Source organism: Heloderma suspectum, chromosome Z (genome assembly GCF_057233095.1).
Source record: "Heloderma suspectum isolate Gila_16-S chromosome Z, 16-S_ref, whole genome shotgun sequence".
NCBI lineage: Eukaryota > Metazoa > Chordata > Lepidosauria > Squamata > Helodermatidae > Heloderma > Heloderma suspectum.
Window position 1 is genome coordinate 19,604,348 of NC_139476.1, and position 23,764 is coordinate 19,628,111.

Genomic DNA, 23,764 nt, shown 5'->3' on the forward strand with positions numbered 1-23,764 from the left:
TCTACCGGGGGACAATTCCTCTGGCTGGCAGCTGGAAAAGGGAACGCAGGCGCAGTATGCCCACTCTTCCAAAGAAGCGCTGCGTTTTACTCTTTTCTTTGGCTGGGAATCTTTTTGGAGAGCTGCTTTTAATATCATTTATTTATGACCACTATTTATATGCCACTGACACAGAGAGATTTTACTTTCCCTACTTTTCTTCACGTTATCTTTTCAATGTCTCCTCATATACACTTATATTCCCCTTAAATGTTTACTTCTAATATTGTATTACTCTCATTTCTCAAATCCACCTTTACTTGATTTTTGTTAATGAAAATTGCTTCCCGCTATAACTCCCCCCTGCTCGTAGAACATAATCTTGTAGACTCTTGTTTCCTTTTGCACTGTTACAAATGTGAACAGAAACAGAATGCGAAGTCTGACCCTGAATTCAAGCCTGAATTGTAAACATCCTGACATGTAATCTGTGACCCATGATATCTGAGTGGGAATTGAGAATGTGATGAAATGTGAAAAGGTCAACTTTCTAAACCGGTCCCATGTCATGTGAACAGCCCAGATCAGGGAGGGGAGGGGAGGTGTGAATGTAGAATAAATGGCTTTATTACAGGAGGGCCAGATAAGGTGCTCTAGTGTGGCCAGGGGCCAATAAAAGAGGGGTATCTACAGATGTTCTGATACCAAGAACGGCGCTTTGTGATTATAGAGACGTTGGGGAGTCGGAAGGAGGTGCCTGGCTGGCTGCAACAGATGTCAGTCTTGGGAATCGGGAACATGATGTATTATCAGCAAAGCACCTGCTGAACCCCTCTTTGATCTCATCAGCCCCAACGAGGGAAAAAGAGTATAAAACCCCCGAATCTGCCAGTGGGGCGTGGGGGCATCTGGATCGTTCGCATGTGCGCATGCCAACAGTACCCTCGATCCATGGGACACGTATGAAGTGCTCTGGCCAAGTACTTGATAGCATTGTGGGGAGGATGTGTTGGGTAAAATTCAGGGAAAGGATTTTACTGTCTGGGGCTTAGATAAGGCCGTTATCTTTGTTCTGTCCTACTTAACCATTTGGGTTTAGGATATAAGACAGCAGGCTTAGGCTTGGACACTGTATCACTGTTGCCTTTTGCAGCGTGGACCAATCTAGAGCTGAGCAACAAACGGGGGCTAACTGTATACTTCATCATTTAATGCACCACATTTGGGTAACTCAATTTCTACCTAAGAGGTAGAACGCAACCTCTTAAGCCTCAGAGAAGGGTGCAACTTCTTGAGGACTGTTGGTTTGGGGCTCTTATCTAAGAGGTGTGCAACCTCTTGAGATTCAGAGGGCTTGAAACTCTGAGATTTCTTTGTAATTAAGTTTGTGCCTGAGAGGGGCGCAACCTCTTCAGCCTCAGAGAGCATGCAACTCTCTGGGGAGGATCTATTTTTGCTCATTTCTTTTTATTTCAATAAATCTCCTTTTCTTTCATCTACATTGGTTGTGTGCGTGTTCTTCTCCACCTCATAAGATCCCAAACCTCTCAGCCTGATCAACTGAGTGGTCCTGGGCAAATTGATATCCATATTTCACACCACCTTTTGGGATACAAATCCAACCAAGGCAACTTACAAGTAACATAAAAATAATAAATTCACAACAAACAATGTTAACATTTTTCAAAAAAGTCAGGAATCTTCCCGCAGGGTAATTGGTGGAAGATGGCCCTTGAGCCATCTATTAGATATGTTTTCATAGAATCAAAAGGACAAGCAGAAACATCTCCCTCTGTTCCTTCTGCAAAGCCCTCTTTTAGCTTCTTACGCTCTTTTAAACTGGGGTGTTGCCAAACAGGATTTTTATTCCATCTTAAACACGGGATTTTATAGGGGTGAGTGGATATCTACCATTTCTAACCCTTCCATATTTTCTCACAACTTCTTCCGTCTTTTTTCTTACCAGAAAAAAAATCCATTAAGGAGGAAAAGATGGAATAGTAGGGTTGGAAGGGGCCGACAAGGCCATCGAGCCCAACCCCCTGCTCAATGCAGGAAACCAGGTCAGAGCATCCCTGACAGATGGCTGTCCCGCCTCGTCTTGAACGCCTCCAGTGAATATTCTCAGACATTCAATCCATTTTTCCCCTTTTAAAAGCCATAGAAATTCTCAGGACAATGGTGGAGGCTGGCCATCAAGAGAACTCTCTAGCTTCATTAGATCTCAAGGAAACAGTCATGTCCCCCTTGTCCAGAGATATCTCAGATGTGCCTTGTTGTTGTTCAGTCGTTCAGTCATGTCCGACTCTTCGTGACCCCATGGACCAGAGCACGCCAGGCCTTCCTGTCCTGCGCTCTCTCCCGGAGTGTGCTCAAGTTCATATTCATTGCATCGGTGATGCTATCTAGCCATCTCATCCTCTGTCGTCCCCTTCTCCTTTTGCCTTCAGTCTTTCCCAGCATCAGGGTCTTTTCCAGAGAGTTTTCTCTTCGCATTAGGTGGCCAAAATATTGGAGCTTCAGCTTCATTATCTGTCCTTCCAATGAGCACTCAGGGTTGATTTCCTTTAGGATGGACTGATTTGACCTCCTTGCAGTCCAGGGGACTCGTAAGAGTCTTCTCCAGCACCACAGTTCGAAAGCATCAATTCTTCGGCGCTCAGCCTTCCTTATAGTCCAGCTCTCACAGCCATACATTACTACTGGGAAAACCATAGCTTTGATTAGACGGACCTTTGTCGGCAAGGTGATGTCTCTGCTTCTTACTACGCTGTCTAGGTTTGCCATAGCTTTCCTCCCAAGGAGCAAGCGTCTTTTAATTTCATGGCTACAGTCACCGTCTGTGGTGATCTTGGAGCCCAAGAAAGTAAAATCTGTCACTGCTTCCATTTCTTCCCCTTCTATATGCCAGGAAGTGATGGGGCCAGATGACATGATCTTCGTTTTTTAATGTTGAGTTTCAAACCAGCTTTTGCACTCTCCTCTTTCACCCTCAACAAGAGGCTCTTGAGATCCTCTTCGCTTTCTGCCATTAGGGTGGTATCGTCTGCATATCGGAGGTTGTTGATAATTCTCCTGGCAATCTTAATTCCGACCTGTGATTCATCCAACCCAGCGTTTCTCATGATGTACTCTGCATATAAGTTAAATAAGCAGGGTGACAATATGCAGCCTTGTTGTACTCCTTTCCCAATTTGGAACCACTCGGTTGTTCCATGTCTGGTTCTTACTGTTGCTTCTTGACCCTCGTACAGGTTTCTCAGGAGACAGGTAAGGTGGTCTGGTACTCCCATCACTTTCAGAATTGGCCACAGTTTGTTGTGATCCACACAATCAAAGGCTTTAGTGTAGTCAATGAAGCAGAAATAGACATTTTTCAGCTGTGCCTAGGGAAGCAAATATTAAGCAGCTAATACAGTCAGGGCCAGAAATATTGGAACAAGGATAACTGTTTTGGCAGTTGGCCTCTGCACACCACCACATTGAAGCTGGAAGGAAACATGCCCAGATGGGAGCCAAGTCAGGACTTTCAGCTGTAATTCAAGGGGTTTGACAAAAGTGGGGCACTACCCATTCAGGAAGGACAGCCAGTGGCATACACACACACCTGTCGTTGGGGGCTCATAAGTAATGGAACGAATGGCTGACAAGCAGCTGCATGGCCAGGTGTGGCCTGTTTCCTGGATACCCCATGACCAATCAAGCAGATAAAAGGCCTGGAGGTGGTTCTGAGTGTTACATTTGCATTTGGTAGCTGTTCACTGGAACTCCCAACATGAGGTCCAAAGAGGTGTCCATGCGAGTGAAGGAGGCCATCATTAGGCTGAGGAAGTAACATAAACCCATCAGAGAGATCGCAGAAACAGTGGGAGTGGCCAACACAACAGTTTGGAACATCCTGAAAAAGAAGGAATGAACTGGCAAGCTCAGCAACAGCAAAAGGCCTGGAAGGCCACGGAAGACGACTAAAGTGGATGACCACAGAATTCTGCTCATGGTGAAGAGCAACCCTTTCACAACATCTAGCCAGGTGAAGAACGCTCTTGCAGAGGTAGGCATGTCATTGTCAACATCTACAGTTAAGAGAGGACTTTATGACTGTAAATACAGAGGCTTCACAACAAGGCGCAAACCACTGGTAACGCTCAAGGACAGACAGGCCAGATTAGCCTTTGCCAGCAAACACCTAAAAAAGCCTGCCCAGTTCTGGAACTTTGGACTAAGATTCTTTGGACTGATGAAACCAAGATTAACTTGAACCAAAATGATGGGAAGAGGAAAGTATGGAGAAGGAAAGGAACAGCTCATGATCCAAAGCATACCACATCATCTGTCAAACATGGCGGAGGCAGTGTTATGGCATGGGCATGTATGGCTGCCAATGGAACTGGGTCACTGGTGTTTATTGATGACCTGACTGCTGATAAAAGCAGCAGGATGAATTCTGAAGTGTATAGGGCTATACTTTCTGCTCAGATTCAGCCGAATGCTGCCAAACTGATAGGACGCCGCTTCATATTGCAGATGGATAATGACCCAACAGATACAGCAAAAGCTACCTAAGAGTTTCTCCAGGCAAAGTGGGATGTTCTTCAATGGCCGAGTCAGTCACCTGATCTCCACCCAATAGAGTATGCTTTTCACTTACTGAAGACAAGCCTGAAGGCAGAAAGACCCACAAACAAGCAGCAGATGAAGGCAGCTGCAGTGAAGGCCTGGCAAAGCATCTCGAGGGAGGAAACGCAGCATTTGGTCATGTCCATGGGTTCCAGACTTCAGGCAGTCGACTGCAAAGGATTTTCATCCAAGTATTAAATGCGATCCTTAAGTTTGAAATGATGTTGGTTTGTTCCATTACTTATGAGCCCCAAACGACGGGTGTGTGTGTATGCCACTGGCTGTCCTTCCTGAATGGTCAGTGCCCCACTTTTGTCAAACCCCTTGAATTACAGCTGAAAGTCCTGACTTCGCTCCCATCTGGGTGTGTTTCCTTTCAACTTCAATGTGGTGGTGTGCAGAGGCCAACTGCCAAAACAGTTATCCTTGTTCCAATATTTCTGGCCCTGACTGTATGTAGGGCGTCTCCATTTTAAATTTCGGGTGCTGTGAGCATTTTGTTTTCCCAACGCCAGCGGTCTCCCTAGTGCCTCACCTGAATCTACAGGGGTTCACGTTAATCTGTATCTACCTAGCCACTTCATGCAGGGTTACCGCACTCAGGCGACCCCGCAAGACAGTCGTCATGTGTTTTCTAGTAAAAATGTACTGGGTCCCAAAACATTCTCAAGGTTTTAGAACTGGGGATGATTGCTCTGCGTCTTGCATCCTTCCCCCTGACAAGAACGCCACGCTCAAGCTCAGGTCCTAGCGGTGGCCCGAGTTTGGCCACAACATCCTTGGAGCTCGGCACCTGCCTCTATGGCAAGTTCCATGTTGGCTAGACTTTGTCGCGTAGCCCTGGTCCTCCTCCCACACCCAGAACGGCTCCGGCCTTGCTCCCAAGGCTGAACAGCAGCAGTAGCTAGTCTTGTCCGACGCAAGGGGTAGTTTAAAACTCTCCAGGCATCCCAAAGATCACCCACCAACAAAGTAGAACAAATGACCTCGGTCCCATTCCAGAGGTGGTCCTGATGCTGACGCATCATCCCTTCCCCCCAGTTTCCAGGCTTATTTGCCTTCTTTGCAGTCTGGTCTTGAACTGGATGTGGTGCCCACAAACTTAAAATGCAGGTGGCTGCTCGAGGTGGGTACCCCTCTCTCTACTGTCACCACCAGGTTAAGCGCTTTCTAAGAGAGGCTTCCCTCCTTTTCCTTCCCACTGTCCTCAGATTTCCCAGCTGGGGCCTCACCCTGGTCCTTCAAGCACTCCCTCTGAGTCCCTCCACTCCATCTCCCTTGGGGACCTCACCTGGCAGTCATTTTCCTGGTTATTTTAACCTCGGCCAAGAGGGGGGAAAAACCCCTGGGTCCCTCTCAGATAAGAGCTCAGTGTATTCCACCCAGAGCGGTACTTTGGCTGGAACCAACCTTCATCCCTAAAGTGGACTCAATTTTTCACAAAGCTCACGAGATTGCACTGGGGGACCTCTGCTGTGCCCTCTCATCCCAGGGAAAAGACATGGCACACGTTCAACAGCCGTAGGGCCCTCTAGATTTAGAACAGAAGAATGGATGAGCCCAGGTGTTCAGTCTGTGTCCTACAAGTCAGGCACACAAGGCAAGAATATCTCCAGAGGCTCCATCAGCAGACAGGTTTCAGACAGGGACACTGCCTTCGTCCGCTGCTCTCCTCCTCTAGACATCACTCAACTGCTCTGGATGGCAGCACAGCCATTCGAAGGCATATGCAGTGAGGCCACAAGGGCCAATACCTCCACTGTTATTCTCCATTTCAAGATTGACAAACACCTACCAGCCAAGGTCTCCCTTGGACAAGGGGTCTTACAGGAGGTCCTGTAGAGAGTGACAACCTGCTGTCCCACATCCTGGGATACTCCGTTTGGACATCCCTCCACTGTCTGCTCCGTTCTCCCATTGGCCAAGAACAGAAAACTATGAAGTGCCATGAAGTGTCCTTCTGCTCCGCAGGGAGTGGAGCAGAAAGGCCCTCTCATGATACATAATGTTACTCTTAAATTGATGGGGGGGGGGGAGGTTCTAGTGTGCGGGGGTTACATTTGCAGTTACCCAGTCATAGCTTGTCAGGGACTGTGTTGGATTTGTCCTTTGGGGTCCCTCTAACCAGTTTTCTACCTCTCTTTTCACTGTTCCATCACTGTACTATGGGATTTGACAGTTAGATATTTTATATATTTTTCTATGCTGGAACCTAGTCCTGTGACTGAGGGGTTCCTCTTCTCTGGGCAGAACATAGCCCTTTTCCATTTGGTTCTGCTTTCTCAGGAAGAGAGGAGCTAACCTATTGCTTATGTTTATCTATTTATTTATTTCATTTCTATGCCGCCCAACAGCCGAAGCTCTCTGGGCGGTTCACAAAAATTAAAGCCAAAGAGCACAACAATAAAATATATAATATATAACACATTAAAACCACCATATAACAATACAACCACGATTGCTGTCTGCTCCACTCCCTTCCGACCCGAAGAACATTTCATAGCAAGTCCAACTTCCCGGTTTTCATGATTCCCCACCCCTTCACCCACCCATTGATGTGCCTCTGTACCCCCGGAAAAGCTGTTCTCAAAGGCTGAAGGGTCCTCTGGAACAGCTGGGATATGGCACAGTGGACAACAGTGTAGGGAGGTGGATCTGTGAAAAACATGTGCTTCATGTTGTGCAAGCAGGATTATCCAGTAGCGCGAAATGAAAGGTAACGATCCAAGACCAAAGCATGTCTCCCGTTTCAAGCGTGACGCTGGGCAGCGGCTAAGTGCAGCTTTGAAAGGAGCTGTGCGCAGAAGGTCTTTTCCAAGGAACCAGCTTGGAAGGTGTAGAAACACAATTCTCCCAGAGAGCAGAAATACATTGAAGAACATGTTTTCCTAAATAAAACCACACACGCTCCTTCCAACAAGGCCCAGATACCCCTCCACAGAAAAAGCATCTGTATATGCCGACTAACCATGAAAGAAAAGTACCAACCTTAAGCACGAAAGCTGATTAGATTACTTTTTTTTTTAAAAAAAGGACGCAAAGCCACGTGCTACAGAGGACAATGGTGAAGTTTCCCTTTAATACCCCGAGAAGAAATAACAGGCCAGAGTCCAATATACTAAAAAAAAAGCAAATATATTTTACTTCATAGTAAAGATGTATTTCCAACTGAATGTAGTTGCCACCTTACTCCAAAGATGTTTAAGATCCAAACAGCCTAGTGGAAAAATAGAAGAAAAATTAATAACCATCCCTTTTACCTCGGTTTTACTTATAAGGCTGACCAACATCCCCCTATTAAAAAGGAGGAGTGAGGTGAGTTGATGACCAAGATGAAACCTGACGCTCTTGCTTCATAGATCATTGTATTAATACGAGCATGTTTGCTTAGTCTTGCTTCGCTTGCTCAGTGTAAATGTTGAGAGACTAGAATGGCTAAAAGAGCACTCCATATCATATCAACGCCCCAACCAAGCACACAGTGGGAAGGCTGTGAAGTTGGTGCCCCTTACCCGCTTACTTACACAATCATGCAGAACATCATGAAGATATTCCACAGGGCAATGAAGATCCGGAAGTACCTCAGGCTCAACAAAAACTCCCGGATATTATCACCTAGGAGCAAAATGCCAGAAAGAAAATAAAATGGCATATGCCAACATCACCACCCCACCCTTTTCATCCACACCCTTTTCAATGCACTGGCAAGAAAAACCGAAACTAATTCTTTCTCTGGTACCAAAGCGGTGAACAAGGCACTCTACACTTTCTTTAAAAAGCAAAGGCGAGAGATGGAAGGGGGATGAATCTTTACGATTCGCGCATCTTGGAAAATATTAGAAGCATGAAACCTGCAAGCTAGCAGGGGCAGGAAAAGCTCAAACAGACAATTAATGAATTAATTGTGTGTTTTGTTCCATTTCTATACCGCCCAATAGCTGAAGCTCTCTTATTATATGCCGCGGTGGTGTGGCTGTCCTGTGTATCAAGGAAAACACAACCAGCAGTACCATTAAGACATTTTTCTGTACTTGTAGTTCAATTCTAGAAAGTTATTCTAACAGCGCAAGACATGCTTAAATTGTCAGGCGACTATACACAGCTGTCCCACGTGGATGTTCTTGCCAGGGAGGAAGCCCCCGGCCACTGAAAGGATGTGTTGTTTTGCGAGGTTCTAGAACAGGGGCAGGCAACCTCCAGGTGTTTGGGCCTCCCTTTCCCAACGTGCCTCACCATGGCTGTGCTGTGGGCCAAAACATCCAGAGATCCGCAAGCTGCCTAATCCGGATTAATTCCCCTACAAAACGAAGCTTTACAGAATGAAAGCGAGAGAGGCAGCAAGGTGTAAAGCGCCGCACAGAGAAGATGTGACGCAATCACTGTCAAGAAGGCTTAATGTCGAGCTGCACGGAGCCCAGCTCAGGAAACGGATCAGGGACTGCGAAGGGAAATGGAGCATAGCAAGCTGCCTTATGCCAAGTCGTCCTTACACCGAGTCAGACCCCAGGTCTATCTAGCCCGGTACTAACAACACTGACCGGCAGCAGCTCTCCAGGGTTTCGGGACGGAGCTTTTCCAGCCCTACCCAGAGACGCCAAGGATCAAACCAGGAACCTCCCGCATGCGAAGTGTGCGTCCTACCACTGAGCCACAGATCCTTCCCCTGGAGGAGAGCTTATCAAAAGAATGATCATAAGAATGAGCTGAGGAACGGCCTCTGGGGATAGATCAGAATCCTAAGGATTTAGTAACCCAGGCTGTCATTCAGGAGTCGAAGAAGGCAATCACGGTACCCATGCGGAGGCAAACGGTCTGGAATGCTAGTCAGGAACAGCAGCAGCACACTTTTCTGATGGGGTTGCAACATCCCTGCTTTTTTTAAAGGATTATTCCTGCAAAGAAGGCTTGGCGTAGGCACCCCCACAGCTCTCACAAACCCGACGAAGGACCCCAAAGCAGACTGTGGCCATTCTGGAGGTGCACAGCCTGTGTCAAGATGGAGAAGGGCAGTTCAGAGACCTCAGCAAGGACACCCATTATTGTCTGGGCTTTTACCTGTCGTCGGTTCTCTCACGTCTTCACCAAAGCCCCGACTCTCCTTCTTCTTCCTGAAGGGCAGAGACACAAGGATTTGCTCAAAGCCCCAGGAGCACATCACACCCGACGGCAAACAGGAGCACTTCAGAAGGGAACGAGATGCGTTCATGGGCGGCTACTAGCCATGCAGCCTTCCCAAAACTGGTGCCTTCCAGACGCGTTGGGCTGCAACTCCCACTGCCGGCCAGCATGGCTGGGGAAGATGGTGTTGCAGAACAACAGGTCTGGGGGTGGCAAAGTCTGGTTTAATGGAGCACCCATGTTCAGAGGCACTACTACACGTCCGAATACCAAGTCCTGGAGAGCAAAGGTCAGCAAATGGCTGTTCCATTCAGGCCCTTGCTTGCAGGATTCCCCAATTGACTGGCCACTTTGGGAAGCAAGATGGGGGGACTAGATGGGACCCCAGCCTGACCCAGCAGGGATCATCTTATGATGCCAAGCGTGCCAGCTGTGGGAGAACAGTGGGGGGGAGCCATCACTTTCATGCCCAGCTTGCGGGCTTACTGGGGCATCTGGAACACGCTCCAGCACCATAGGAAACCGGAGGCTGGACTAGATGGGCCCTCTTTGGCCCGATCCAGCAAGCACTCTTACGAACACACGAAACCACCTTGCCTGGTGTCAGAACCATCCGCCCTCCCGCCCGAGAGTTTTGCAGTGCGGGCCTTCTTCAAGCGCTCACGCTCGGCCAGCGCAAGATCTGCAGAGGCAAGAGCCCTAGGAGGGGCCAAGGGAACAGCGAGGCACCCCGGATGTTTCCAAAGAGGCTCGCAGGTAACAGCGGAAGCTGCAGCGTGCCAACCCTGCCCTGTGTGACCTGCTCCAAGGAGCAGCAGGGTGGTCCATCTCTAGAAGCCATCCACGGTTACTAGGCCTGACGGTTCTACGCTCCCTCCGGTCTCAGAGGCAGTATGCCTGCGTACACCAGTTGCGGGGGAACATGGGCGGGAAGGTGCTGTTGCACCCCTGTCCCGCTTGTGGGTTTCCTGCGGGCAGCTGGCTGGCCGCTGGGTGAAGGGAACGCTGGACGGGATGGGCCCTTGGTCTGCTCCAGCCTCAGGATTCTTCGAACGTTCTTCTGCCCTGGCCATCCTTTTCACTGAAGGCGCCCAGGTCAGCGCCCAGAGCCTTCCTGTACCCCCATAACCAGAGCCAGTGCGGCTAGTCTTGGACCGGGAGCCGGGAGATCCGGGTTCGAGTGCCCACTCGGCCGCGGAAGCTCGCTGGGTGGCTTTGGGCCAGTCACGGACCCTCAGCCCAGCCCACCTCGCAGGGCTGCCGTCGCGAGGAGAAGGACTGCGCACGCCGCCTGGGGTTCCTCGAGGAGGAAAAAAGGCGGGCTGGAAGCGCGACAAATCCATCAATAACCGTATGATCCCAATCCTGAACTGCGGGTTCTCCCGGGCGCTTCCCCGACAAGCTCCGCCCCAGCACCCCCGGGCCCGCCGCCGCCCAGCGGAGCCGCCCCGCTTTCTGCAGCACTCACAGCCGGAAGTTCAGCACCGCCCCTGCGTTGACCAGCAGAGTCCTGCGAGGAAGGAGACAGGCGAGATCGGAACCGGCGGCAGGCCGCGGCCGCTTTCCCCGCCGCCCCGCCCAAGCCGGGCCCTCCAGAGGTCCTGGCCTACTCCCCGGCATCCCCCAGTCCCGGCCATGCGGGGGCCCAAGCCCGCCGCACGAAGCGCGGGCGCAACGGCCCCTCCCGGCCCGCCCGCCCGCTCGCGTCAAGCCGAAATCCCACCGGTGCAGCTGCCCCCACCGCGCGCAGGCGCGCCGCGGCTGCAGGCCCCGCCTGAGGGCGCCCCGGGGCGCCCCCCCTTGATGACACTGCCCGCCGCCGCCCCCCGTACCCGAACAGCAGCAAGTCCCCCAACATCCTGCCGCTTCCGGCCTCCCGCCCCAAGCGGAAGCGCCCCCGCGGGCCGGAAGGCGGAGCGGCAGCCGCCCCCGTCGGCCGCCAGGGGGCGAGGGCTCGGCGCGAGGGGCCCTCGGCGCGTGCGCCCCGGCCGAGCAAGCCGACTGCGCGAGCGCCCCGGCTTCGCGCAGGCCCAGTCGCAGCCGGCGAAGCCGCTGGCCCGCCCGCGCCTGCTGCCGGGCTCGGCTGCCCTCGCGGGTGCAGAAGGGCCGAGGGAAGAAGGAGAGGGCGGGGCCGGGCAGAAGGAGACGCCCCCTCTGCCCGCGGAGCCGGGGAACTCCCTGCCGCGGGACGGCGCCCGGGTGCCTTGCGCCCGGTCGCGGCAGCCGGCGCCGTCCCGGGACGCGCGCGGGGCTCCTCGCGCCGGCGGGCGGCGCTCTGCACGCGCGCAGAGGGCCCCGCGCGCGCCCCCCGCGAGGCTGAAGCCGGCCGCGCCCTCCGGGCGGGGGGCTCAGTCCGGATCGCAGCCGCGGGAAGGCCTCGCTCCCGCGACCTCCAGCCCCGGGGCGGCGGGCTCGAGGGCGGCGCAGGCATGGGGGCAAGGGGAGACCCCGCTCGCGGCGGCGGGGCAGAGGCGGCGCCCCTCCCGGCGGGGCGGCGATTGTGCTCTGCACGCGCTCAGGGGCGCCTCCTGGGAAGCCGCGGCGGAGGGGGGCGGGGGCGGGGGCGGCCCTCCGTCCCTCCCTCGTGGGGCGGCCGCTGCCTCCCTCCGTCCGTCCCTCCGTCCCTCGCCGGGGGCAGCGCTGAGCCGGCGCTGCGCTGCCGCTTCCTCCTCCCCCTGCCGGGATCATGGACCTGGCGGGCGCCCTGGACGCGGCGGACCTGGCCGCCGCCTTCGCCCGCCTGCCCGTCTTCCCCGTCTTCGACCTGGGCTACTTCGTGGCCTCCATCCTCTACCTCCGACACGAGAAAGGTGAGCCGGGAGCGGGCGGCCGCCGGGGGGGACCCCTCTCCCCGCCGCATCCCTGCCCCACGCGTTTCGCGCGGGCTGGGGCGGGGGCTCTTTCCCTCCGGCGCCCCCTTTAATCCCGATCTGCGGGCAAGAGCCCCCTCGCCTCGAAGAGGCGCTGTTCCTCCGCCCCACAGCAGCCCCCCGTCCAGCCCCCCACCCGCACAGTTTTCCCCTCCCAAAGGTGAGCCCTCACCTCTGCAGCCTGATTCCGCCAGGGAAGGGGGGCAGAGAGGTCCACCGCAGGCCCAGGGCGCGGTGTGGGGCCAGGCATGAGAAGGGGGGGGCAGAGAGAGAAGACAAAATCTCCTCTCCGCAAGAGAAAGCCCTGGGGGGGGGGCACAGTCGTTCACCCGTTAGCCCTGGTCAGTTAATCCAGAGCAACTACTGCCCACCCAGGGCATTCTGTCGAGCCCCAAGGGTGACTGCTGACCCCAGTCGGCCTGTCCCCCCAGGCATTGCCCGTTGGAGAGAGCCGAGCCACCGAGCCAGGGGCCACAGATGGGGACTCGGGGGGGGGGGTCCGGTGTTGCAGCGGGGGCAGGAGAGGATTTCAGGGCCTCCGCCCTAAAAAGGGGAGCTCGGCACTCCCTAAAAGAAGAGGCGCAGGGTGGGGATGGCTTTTCCTCCTCCCCTCCCTTCCCAAGCACCAGGGGGCTCGGAGAAACTTGAGCCCCCAAGTTGGACGGATTCCGGATTCCGTTGGTGGTGTCGTTTTCCTTGAAAGGACGGGCCGGGTGCCCAGCCAGGCTTAAGGGAGGCCTGCGTGTGTGTCCGTGGAAGGAGGGACCGGGCCCTGGCAGCCTGCTCTTGCTCAAGGACAGGACCGCCGCAGACCCATGGGTCCAGAGCACACCTGTTGCCGGAGGACGTGCTCTGAGCCTCCCTGAACGAGAGCATTCTTTCATTCATTCATTCATTCAGAGCGCTTTTGACCCACGCTTCAGCTGAAAAGGCTCCCAGCTCGGCTTCCAAACCTCAGGAACGACACTCGAAAAGACATGACACAAAAGGAAAGGGCATTGGGAGGGAGGAGGAAAAAAGCAAACCCGGGCACTAGATTCTCAGTGGTGAACCCACACAAGCCTTTCTGTGTGAGTGTCGGGAGGGGGGGATATAATTTACAGTGCTTGGAGAAAGGCCTTCCCCGCCCCCCTCCCAGCAAGCCAGTGAAATGATCCGGACCGCCGATAACATGTTATCATCGATAGCAATGCAACGTTGAAACGATGTTTTAACATTCGCACGTGTCTGCGTGGAAAACGGCTGAGCCAGCAGGATCTGCAGCCCGGGTTGCTGGAGTCGGCTGGGCCTGGTGCAGAAAGTGTTTGGGGGGCGCGCATGGGGGGGCCGTGTGTGTGTGAGACTCTGCTGACCGCACTGGGGCCCCCTTTGCCCATCCAAAGACCTGCGTTGTTCTTTGGGGGATTCATTTATACTCCACCTCTGCACCGCTTTCCAGTCAAATGAGAGAAGGAACACGGCAAACCGTGTTTTAATGATAGAATCTGGAAAATAATCAAGACCAGCAGCATCTAGGGTGGCCTGGGGCCGTACTTCCCAGAGGAGAGTCCTCTCTCTCAGAGGCCTGGTCCTCTCTTTGAACGTGTCCTCTGTCTGATGGGCTGCCCGGGCCAAGCCTGGTTTGAAGTCAAAAGAGGAACCCGAAAGAGGGAGACGGGGGGCATGGCCACCTTTGGCGTGGCCCCTCACAGCTCACAGCATCCGGACAGCAGCCTGAACAGACCCGGATGGGTTCCCCTGCTCAGCCTTCTGTGCTGGAGCGAGACGCATTTCTCTTTCAGCCGTCCTTTTCATTTCTGGGGGAGTCCAAAGCCCAGCCAGAGGAGTGCAGGCTCCGCTCTGCCACTCTGGCCGGCCCCCCCGAAATGTCCGCCCACCAGCGGTCCGTAGGCAGCAGGAGCTCCGGTTACGTGTCCTCACACCCCACTCCGTCCCCGCTGCTGATTCCTTTCCGAAATTAGAAGCGAGGCTGTGCAGCTGCTCTGGGGGATGCAGGGGGGGCTTTTTGGGCCCTTGGTGGCGGAGCCTGCCCAGCACAGCCGGAAATGGTGCAACCTCGAACAAAGGAGGAGGGGGCGGGAGTGTGGAGGGGAAGGCAGCCGGGAGGCGCTCCCCTCGGCTGAAGGACCTGGGCTCCAGTCCCCGCGCGCCCACGCTCTCCCTCGGCCTCGTGCTGCCCCAGTCTGCAAAACGCGGGGGCTGCTTTGCCCCTGGGCAGCTCCCGCTTTATTTCTAGGCAGCGGCAAGGCTGCCCGTTTTCACAGGGCAGGGGGGCGCTCGACTGGTCGCCTCCTGAGACCCTTAGCGCGAGGAGAGCAGGTGCTCTGGCGTGCGCAGGGCTGGCCGGGTGGTGGCGCCAAGCCTGCCAAGAGGAGTGGGGGACATTTATAGCCCCTTGGCATCAGATGGCCTCGTGGCGCCACAGGGATCGGGTGCCGCGGGGACAGGTGGGGGAGCCGGGGGACGGAGCGGGCAGGCGGGCCTAGAGCAGGGGTGCTGAACCTCAAATCCGGCCCCCGAGGATCTGCCTGGCCGCGTGAGAGCCCTGGTGTGTTGGCTCCCGTTGGCCCCGCCCCTTCCCATTGGCCCCGCCCACTTTGGCTTGCAGCCCCCAGAACCCTTCTGAGATGCAGTCCGGCCCTCGGGCTGGTTCAGGCCCACAGAGGGGCCTGGCAGGAAAGGCGCCAGGAGACGCAAGGAGGGAGCGAGGCAGAGAAGTGGCGTCAGCGGCCGGGGGGGCACTGGGGTTCGGCGGGGATGGGGCCTGCAGGCCAGCGGGGAGGAAGGGGTTGCTGCTTCCCCTCTCCACTTCCCCAGAGCCACTCGGATCGGGCGGCCGTCGGCGAGCTGGGCCGGAGGGGCTCCGGGCAGTGGCCCCTTGCGCTCTGTGACCCAGAGGGGGGCGGATCCGCTCCCTGCTCCCCTCCTCCTCTCTTCGCAGGGGCCGTGGAGCTGTCCCGCCAGAGCCCTTTGGCCTCCTGGGTCTGTGCCATGCTGTATTGCTTCAGCAGCTACATCCTGGCCGACCTGCTCCTCGGGGAAGCCCCCGTCCACGCCTTCAGTGACCACGCCGGCGTGCTGCTGGCCACTGCTGTCTGGTAAGGCTTCCCCGCCCCGGGGGGAGCGCCCAAGGGGCTCCCCGCGGCACCGTGGACTGCTGCCGTGGCCAGCGGCCCGGCCCCGTGCTCCACATCGCCCTTTCTGCGTTGTGGCACAAGCGCCCAGCGAGGTTGAGAGCTCTGGCAGCCCCTGGCAGCCCCCTCCCCTGTGTGAGAGTTAATTGGGGGGCAGCAGACACGCAGGGAGGGGGAGAGGTCTCCAGCATGGGCCCCTGGACCCCCAGGCGCCCGCTTTGTCTTTCAGTTTCTTTCTTAAGGTCATCTTTGGGAAGATGTGTCGGACTGCAGCCCCCATCGTCCCCAGCTGGCTGGGGGACGATGGTAGGTGTAGTCCAAACCGTTGGAGGGCACCTGGAAGGGGAAGGCTGGTCGAACCAACGGCCGCCCTCCGGCCCTCCCACAGCAAGCCCAGATCAGAATGGGCGAGCAGTTCTGCTGGCTCCGACCCACGAGGGGTCCGAGAGCCCCGCAAGTGGGCAGGCCGAACGCAGCTGGCCTCTCCCCCTCTTTCAGAGCAACGGAGAGCCGCGCTGGGTCTGGCCCAGGGCCCGTCTCGTCCAGCGCTCTGTTCCCGCAGCGGCCAACCAACTGCCTGTGGGAAGCCCACAAGCAGGACAGTTCAGCAGCACCCTCCCGCCCATGTTCCCCAGCAAGCGGTGTGCAGAGGCTCCCCGCCTCTGGCTCTGGAGGAAGCACATAGCCATCAGGACCAGTAGCCATGGATCGCCTTCTCCTCCATGATTTTGTCCAGCCCCCTTTTAAAGCCACCCAGATTGATGGCCACCACCACACCCTGTGGCAGGGAGTTCCAGAGTTTAACTCTGCGCTGGGTGAAGGAGGCCTCCCTTTGGTCTGTCCTGGATCTCCCACCCGTCCGCTTCGTGAGACGACCCCTTGGCTCCCCAGCCCCTTGAAAACGCTACACGGGGCATCAGGAGCCCTGCTGAATGGGGTGGGGGCCCCCGAAACTGGGTGGCAGGCCTCCCTTTCCTCCTGTGGAGGCAGATCCTGGACCCAGGGCTGAATATTCAGAGGGAGGCAGCCTGGATGCATGGAGAGCTGTCCGTGCATCCCTCCTCCCCCTCCCTCCGCCTTCGGAAGCGGCCCGACCCCGCTGCGTGCCGCCCCTTCTGGCCGCGAGGAGCCCTCCAACCGCAGCTCTGCCTGGTCCTCCAGGTACCTGACCTTCTACTGCCCCTTGAACCTCTTCTACAAGTGTGTCAGCTTCCTGCCCATCAAGCTCGTCTTCGTGGCCATGAAGGAGGTGGTCCGGGTCCGAAAGATTGCTGCCGGCGTCCACCATGCCCACCACCACTACCACCATGGCTGGCTCGTCATGGTTGCCATCGGCTTTGTCAAAGGTAGGCCACGTCATGGAGAATTGTAGGGTTGGAAGGGGCCTGTAAGGCCATCCAGTCCAACCCGCTGCTCAGTGCAGGAATCCAAGTCACAGCATCCCTGACAGATGGCTGTCCAGCCTTGTCTTGTGCCCACCACCACCCTAGGTAATGGGTTCCATTGTCGCATTGCTCTACCATTCAGGAAGTTTTTCCTGATGTTCAGCCGCAATCTGGCTTCCTGTCACTGGAGTCCGTGATTCCATGTCCTGCACTCTGGGGTGATCGAGAAGAGATCCTGGCCTTCCTCTCTGGGACACCCTTTCAAGGACTTGAAGAGTGCTATCCTATCTCCCCTCAGTCTTCTCTTCTCAAGGCGAAACATGCCCAGTTCTTTCAATCTCTCCCCATAGGGCTTTGTTTCCAGTCCCCTGATCATCTTTGTTGCCCTCCTCTGAACCCTCTTCAGTTTGTCTGCGTCCTTCTTAAAGTGTGGTGCCCAGAACTGGACACAGTACTCCAGATGAGGCCTAACCAGTGCTGAGTAAAGAGGAATTAGTACTTCCCGGGATTTGGAAGCGATGCTTCTATGAATGCAGCCCAAAATAACATTTGCCTTTTTTGCAGCCACATCTCATGGTTGGCTGATATTCAGCTTGTGATCGACAACAATTCCAAGATCCTTCTCGCTTGTAGTGTTGTGGAGCCACGTATCCCCCATCTTGTAACTGTGCATTTGGTTTCTTTTCTTAGGTGCAGAACTTGGCATTTCTCCCTATTCAATGTCATTCTGTTGTTTTCTGCCCAGTGCTCCAGTCTATCCAGATCACGTTGAATTCTGTTTTTGTCTTCCAGGATATTAGCTCTCCCGCCCAATTTTGTGTCATCTGCAAATTCTTAAGCCTTCCCTGCACCTCCCATCGCACCAATAGAGGCGATTTTTCCTTTTCTAACTCCCCCCCCCATGTGGGGGGGGATTTCAGGACCAAAACAGATGGGGGAGGAAGCTTAAACAACCCCACCCACAGTGCTATGGTCCAATCCAAATTTGGGCCATGTGTACTTACACTGGAGTGAATAAATCGGCCGTGCCCAGCTCAGCTATGTGGGATTTCAAGGCCGTTTCATTGGGCTCTAAGAGCAGCTCCTCGTGGCTGAGAACGGATCCGCAAAGACGGAGACTGTGTTTGGGGAGGTGGGAGGTCCCCCTCGCTGGTGCAACCGGGTCACCCCCAGCCTTTTGTTTCCCAGGTTCCGGCGTCGCCTTGATGTCCAACTTTGAGCAGCTGCTGCGTGGCATCTGGAAACCGGAAACGAATGAGCTTCTCCACATGACCTTGTGAGCGGGGCGGGGGGACGAAGACAGCCCTGGCCACGGGGCCCTTGAGACGAGGCTGTTCTCACGCCTTCGCCCTGCCCCCTTCCCGGAATTTTACGGGGGCTGGAGACGACCGTCGTCTTCTGCTTGTCACCCTTCCGTGTGTCCCGTTGCTGCTTCCGTCATCTTCTTACCGCAGAAAGGAGGAAAGCTAGAAGGGTTGCCCCATGCCTTCTGATCGGTAGCGCTGGGAGCCCTCCTTCCACCTGGCAGCACCCCCAGGCTGCTGGAGCCACCGCTGAGCACCCCATAACCCGACAGCAGCACCCCGCTTGCTTTGTTGCGCTCAGAGTGGAGAGCATGAGGCCCCCTCCAGACGGGGGACGCACAGGGGCAATCGTTGGGCCTGGGTTCACAGCGGCCCAGCTCCAAATGTACTTCCCAGGGCCCCCAGATGTACTTCCCAAGGCCCCCCCAGACCCCTGAATTTCGATTGGCGCCAGTGGCCGGGGTTTTTTCTCAGCTTCATTGCCATGCAGGGGGTGTTGGTGCTTGTCTGGGAGCAGCCAGGTGTGTTGTAGGGAGCGAGAGAAGATCCAGGAGGGATTTGAGCTGGAGGCTTGCAAGAGGCAGGAGCGGTGTGCCCCCCAGCCGCCTCCACCCCCCCACCAGGCTTGATTCCGGCCACGCTTGCTTGCCCTCCTAGAACAGTAGGGTTGGAAGGGGCCTGCAAGGCCATCCAGTGCAGGGATCCAAGTCAGAGCGTCCTCAGCAGGGCTGACTTCAGAGGAGAGATGCAGAGGGGGGATCAGGCCAGCCATCCAGTCTTTTCTCTCCAGCCTGTCATGAAGAAGAGAAGGCATTTCTCTCGCAAGGAACAGGCAGAAGCGTTCAGGGTGGTGTTGGTTTTAGTTGAGACAGAGAGGCGAGTAAGGGGGCACGACGGGGCTTTCGAACGCATGCGTGTTGGGTAAAATGTGCGGGGGGAGAGAGGTTTTCCTCCCTCCCTCCCTCCCCATACTAGAGCTCCTCTGGCTCGCCCCTTAAAAGGGCTGCAGGCGATTCAGGACAGCCCCAAGGCAGCCCTCCTCCACGCCACGTGCTGTTAACCCATGGAACTCGCTTCCATGAGACGGCAGTCCTGCCGGAGAGCTGAGCGGGGATGAGGAACCATCTTGGGAAAGCCATGGGGCTTTTTCATGCCTGCTCCTCGCCCTTGGGCAGTGTGTGCCACGGCCCCTTCCCCCTCCGGGGAGCGGGGCCAGGGGTCTCCGTGCCCCTTCCCAGGGGTGTGAGCTGCAGTAAGCGACGTTCCGGCCGTGGGAGTCACCGCCAGGGGCTTGGAGGGATGTATTTCAGTATTGCATTTCCGCCCCACCTTTTTTCCTCTTGGATGGACCCCAAGGCGGCATGATCCCCCCCCATTTTAGCCTCGCAAGAGCAACCCTGTGAGGCAGGCTGGGCTGCCAGTCTGTGGCTGGCCCAAAGTTGCCCAGTGGGACCTGAACCCGGATCTCCCGGCTCCCAGTCCAGTGCTCTAGTGCTTGGGGGCCCAGGCGCTCGCCACGACAAGAGCCCCCAAATGCCGGCCGTGCTGTCGGCCCTCTCCATCCCTCCGTTCTCGCCCTTTCCATCTCTGCGGGGAGCAGCTTTACCTGCCCGTCCACCGCCCCCAAATACGCTGCGTTACAACAGGAGACGATATTGTTGCTGGGGAAAGACTCGCTCTGCCCAGGGGATTCTGGGGGGTGGGGGGGAGATGACAGCTCTGGTGACAGCTCTGCTCCCCCCGCAGCCCCTCCAAAGCCAGCCTGTACGGGGCGCTGCTCTTCACTCTCCAGCAGGCGCACTGGCTGCCCGTCTCCAAGGCCGCCCTCATCTTCTCCTTCACGCTCTTCATGATCACCTGTAAGGTGAGCGCCTCCGGGCCGTGGCTGTCCCCGTGGCTCGAGGGCCAGGGTCGCTTCGGGCTCCTGGGGGGTGGGCCACTGCCTCTGGTGGGGTCCCTGACGGTGCACTCTCGCCCGCCCGGCAGGTCTTCCTGACAGCGACGCACTCGCACGGCTGTCCGTTCGCGCCGCTTGAAGGTGCCGCCTGCCCGATCCTCTTCGGCGCCCCCCCCGCCGGCCACGACCACCAGCAGCTGCCCCACGAGCCACCCCCTCCCTTGCCGCCCCAGCTGCCGGCCAAGTCCAGGGAGGAGCTGAACGAAGGCGCCCGCAAGCGGAGGGCCAAGAAGGCCGAGTGAGACCCCCGGCCCGTTTCTCCGGCAACGCCAGACCGGCCACTCCACATCGGCCTCCTGGGATGGCCGCCTCTCTGCCCCATCAGCCAGGACAGCTGGGCTGGGGAGACCGAGGGAGAGGGCCTTCTCCGTGGTGGCCCCCACTCTGTGGAACTCCCTCCCTGGGGAACTCCGCCGTGCCCCCTCTGCGAGGAGCTCCCGCCACGCGTTGCAAGCTTGGCTGTTCAGGCAGGCATTTGGGGTGTGCTCAGGTGCTTTTGAACAGTGTATAATTTGACTGTTTTCAACGCCACTGTTGCACATCGCCCAGAGTGGCTGGGTGACCGGCCAGATGGGCGCTTAAAAATTTAATTAATGAATAAAATTCCTCCCCCCCCCCTTTGCGGTGCAGCGCTGACGCCTGCTTTGCCCTGCTGGCCAGCCCGGGCTCCATGGCCCCGTAGCCCGCTCTCCCTAGTTGCCCCGTCGATGGAGGAGGTGGAGCAGGCGTGGGGTGCGCGCCAGCCCCCCGGGATCCGGCCCGCTCCCGCCTGGGGCGCCGGGGGGCATGGGGGGGTGAGGAGCGCTTATTTGGAAGACCTGCTTGGAACCCCAAGCAAACGCAGCCCCCTAGTAAGCGGAGCGCCTCTGAGCACGTGCAGAGTGCCCCCCTTGCCCCCGAGAGGAGAGGCGCATGTGAGCTTCCCCGGTGGAGAGAGAGACGGGCCCTCTTCTGCTGGGCAGCCATCGGCAGGAGAGGAAAGAGTAGGGGGTGGACTCGATGGCCTTGTAGGCCCCTTCCAACCCTGTGAGGCTTTAGGGGTCCCTTCCCCCGCTCCGCCCCAAACAGGCTAGCCACGCCCCACCCGGGCAAAGTGCAGAAGGAGCCAGGAGTGTGTGGATCCAGCTACCCTTGAACGAAAGAGCCTGTGGAGTGACACGCGTGGAGCGTCCCACGCCTGATTTGTGCACGCTCCCAAACGCCTCGCGCAGGCGGGGGGGGACACACACACAAAAGATGCAAGCAGTGCCTGTGAGTCTCTACGGTTGGCGCCCCAGAGTGGAGGGGCCTCCTGCGCAGCAAAGTTCTCCCCTGGTGTCAAGGAAAGGCTGTTTTCTCAGCTTAGTTGCCCCCAGGGGGCTGTTTTCAAGAGGGTCTACAGCTGGGAGGGAGGGAAGGGTTAACTCTCCCATGCCCACCTCCTGCAAACCCCCCCCCCCGGAAAAAGGGTGGGGCAGTTAAGTCCCTGTTGATTTGGGATGCTCTGTTGCATGGTGCAAATGAATTGGCGAATGGTTTCTTTCACAGAATCCTAGAACAGTCGGGTTGGAAGGGGCCTGCAAGACCATCCAGTCCAGCCCCCTGCTCAACGCAGGACTCCAAGTCAGAGTATCCCTCTAGAAACATCGAAAATAGAGTTGGAAGGGGCCTGCAAGACCACCTAGCCCAAACCCCTGCTCAACACAGGACTCCCAAGTCAGAGCATCCCTACAGCATCGTCAGAAAGTAGGGTTGGAAGGGGCCCGCAAGACAATCTAGTCCAGCCCCCTGCTCAACGCAGGACTCCAAGTCAGAGCATCCCTAGAGAAAGATCGAAAATAAGGTTGGAAGGGGCCTGCAAGGCCATCTAGTCCAGCCCCCTGCTCAACGCAGGACTCCAAGTCAAAGCAGCCCTACAGAATCATCGAAAAGTAGGGTTGGGAGGGGCCGGCAAGACCATCTAGTCCAGCCCCCTGCTCAACACAGGACTCCCAAGTCAGAGCACCCCTATAGCATCATCAGAAAGTAGGGTTGGAAGGGACATGCAAGACCATCTAGTCCAGCCCCCTGCTCAACGCAGGACTCCCAAGTCAGAGCATCCCTATATTATGAGCAAAAGGTAGGGTTGGAAGGGGCCTGCAAGGCCATCTAGTCCGCCCCCCTGCTCAACGCAGGACTCCAAGTCAGAGCATTCCTATACAATCATCGAAAAATAGGGTTCGGAGGGGCCTACAAGACCATCTAGTCCAACGCCCTGCTCAACGCAGGACTCCCACGTCAGAGCATCCCTATAGAATCATCTGAAAGTAGGGTTGGAAGGGACCTGCAAGACCATCTAGTCCAGCCACCCTGCTCAACGCAAGACTCCAAGCCAGAGCATCCATATAGAATCCTCGAAAATAAGAGTTGGAAGGGGCCTGCAAGACCATCTAGTCCAACGCCCTGCTCAACGCAGGACTCCCAAGTCAGAGCATCCCTATAGAACCATCTGAAAGTAGGGTTGGAGGGGGCCTTCAAGACCATCTAGTCCAGCCCCCTGCTCAATTCAGGACTCCAAGTGAGAGCATCCCTATAGAAATATTGAAAATAGGGTTGGACTGTCCGGCAAGACCATCTAGTCCAGCCCCCTACTCAAGGCAGGACTCCAAGTCAGAGCATCCCTATAAAATCATCATAAAGTAGGGTTCGGAGAGGCCTGCAAGACCATCTAGTCCAACCCCCTGCTTAACACAGGACTCAAAGTCAGAGTATCCCTCTAGAATCATCAAAAATAGAGTTGGAAGGGGCCTGCAAGACCATCTAGTCCAACCCCCTGCTCAATGTAGGACTCCAAGTCAGAGCATCCCTATAGAATCATCTGAAAGTACGGTTGGAAGGGGCCTGCAAGACCATCTAGTCCAGCCCCCTGCTCAACGCAGGACTCCCAAGTCAGAGCATCCCTATAGAATTATCAAAAGGTAGGGTTGGAAGGCGCCTGCAAGACCATCTAGTCCAGCCCCCTGCTCAACGCAGGACTCCAAGTCAGAGCATCCCTATAGAGTCATCTGAAAGTAGGGTTGGAAGGGGCCTGCAAGACCATCTAGTCCAGCCCCCTGCTCAACGCAGGACTCCAAGTCAGAGCATCCGTATAGAATTATCAAAAGGTAGGGTTGGAAGGCGCCTGCAAGACCATGTATTCCAACCCCGTGCTCAACGCAGGACTCCAAGTCAGAGCATCCTTATCGAGTCATCTGAAAGTAGGGTTGGAAGTGGCCTGCAAGACCATCTAGTCCAGCCCCCTGCTCAACGCAGGACTCCAAGTCAGAGCATCCCTATAGAATTATCAAAATATAGGGTTGGAAGGCGCCTGCAGGACCATCTTCCAGCCCCCTGCTCAACGCAGGACTCCAAGTCAGAGCATCCCTATAGAATGATTGAAAAT

The 23,764-nt window shown here is 56.1% G+C and overlaps 2 protein-coding genes across 6 annotated transcripts; one reads left to right on the forward strand and one right to left on the reverse strand.

Moving 5' to 3' along the window:
- Window positions 1-6,915: 6,915 nt before the first annotated feature.
- Window positions 6,916-11,597, reverse strand: LOC146333865 (small integral membrane protein 7-A). 3 transcript variants are annotated; one of them, XR_014786512.1, is made up of 6 exons: window positions 11,547-11,597; window positions 11,183-11,224; window positions 9,652-9,704; window positions 9,135-9,270; window positions 8,121-8,211; window positions 6,930-7,813 (listed from the first exon to the last, which is right to left on the reverse strand). XR_014786512.1 is itself a non-coding variant. In XM_084826404.1 (5 exons), the coding sequence occupies exons 1-5, from the start codon at window positions 11,570-11,572 to the stop codon at window positions 7,798-7,800; spliced, it is 228 nt and encodes a 75-aa protein (XP_084682530.1). In that variant the 5' UTR covers window positions 11,573-11,597; the 3' UTR covers window positions 6,916-7,797. The 3 variants fall into 3 exon arrangements, 2 of the variants coding, with proteins under 2 accessions (XP_084682530.1, XP_084682529.1); XM_084826404.1 differs by lacking the exon at window positions 9,135-9,270 and having other exon boundaries at window positions 6,916-7,813; XM_084826403.1 differs by lacking the exons at window positions 6,930-7,813; window positions 8,121-8,211 and having other exon boundaries at window positions 9,019-9,270.
- Window positions 11,215-20,992, forward strand: LOC146333866 (trimeric intracellular cation channel type A-like). Of its 3 annotated transcripts, XM_084826401.1 has the most exons (6): window positions 11,871-12,524; window positions 15,526-15,682; window positions 16,880-17,064; window positions 18,292-18,379; window positions 20,154-20,271; window positions 20,394-20,992. In XM_084826401.1, the coding sequence occupies exons 1-6, from the start codon at window positions 12,401-12,403 to the stop codon at window positions 20,604-20,606; spliced, it is 885 nt and encodes a 294-aa protein (XP_084682527.1). In that variant the 5' UTR covers window positions 11,871-12,400; the 3' UTR covers window positions 20,607-20,992. The 3 variants fall into 3 exon arrangements, with proteins under 3 accessions (XP_084682528.1, XP_084682526.1, XP_084682527.1); XM_084826402.1 differs by lacking the exons at window positions 15,526-15,682; window positions 16,880-17,064; window positions 18,292-18,379; window positions 20,154-20,271; window positions 20,394-20,992 and adding an exon at window positions 13,485-13,706 and having other exon boundaries at window positions 11,215-12,524; XM_084826400.1 differs by lacking the exons at window positions 16,880-17,064; window positions 18,292-18,379; window positions 20,154-20,271; window positions 20,394-20,992 and having other exon boundaries at window positions 11,293-12,524; window positions 15,526-15,741.
- Window positions 20,993-23,764: the final 2,772 nt, after the last annotated feature.

Bases quoted from the DNA above. Each gene is read 5' to 3' on its own strand.
- LOC146333866 (XM_084826402.1), top strand. From the start codon at position 11,350: ATGCGGGGGCCCAAGCCCGCCGCACGAAGCGCGGGCGCAACGGCCCCT. The intron at 12,525-13,484 runs GTGAGCCGGGAG...TCATTCATTCAG, and splicing joins CTACCTCCGACACGAGAAAG to AGCGCTTTTGACCCACGCTT.
- LOC146333865 (XM_084826403.1), bottom strand. From the start codon at position 11,572: ATGTTGGGGGACTTGCTGCTGTTCGG. The intron at 11,225-11,546 runs GTACGGGGGGCG...CCTTCCTCGCAG, and splicing joins GGGGACTTGCTGCTGTTCGG to GACTCTGCTGGTCAACGCAG. The intron at 9,705-11,182 runs GTGAGTGCTGCA...TCTGCCCTTCAG, and splicing joins GCGGTGCTGAACTTCCGGCT to GAAGAAGAAGGAGAGTCGGG.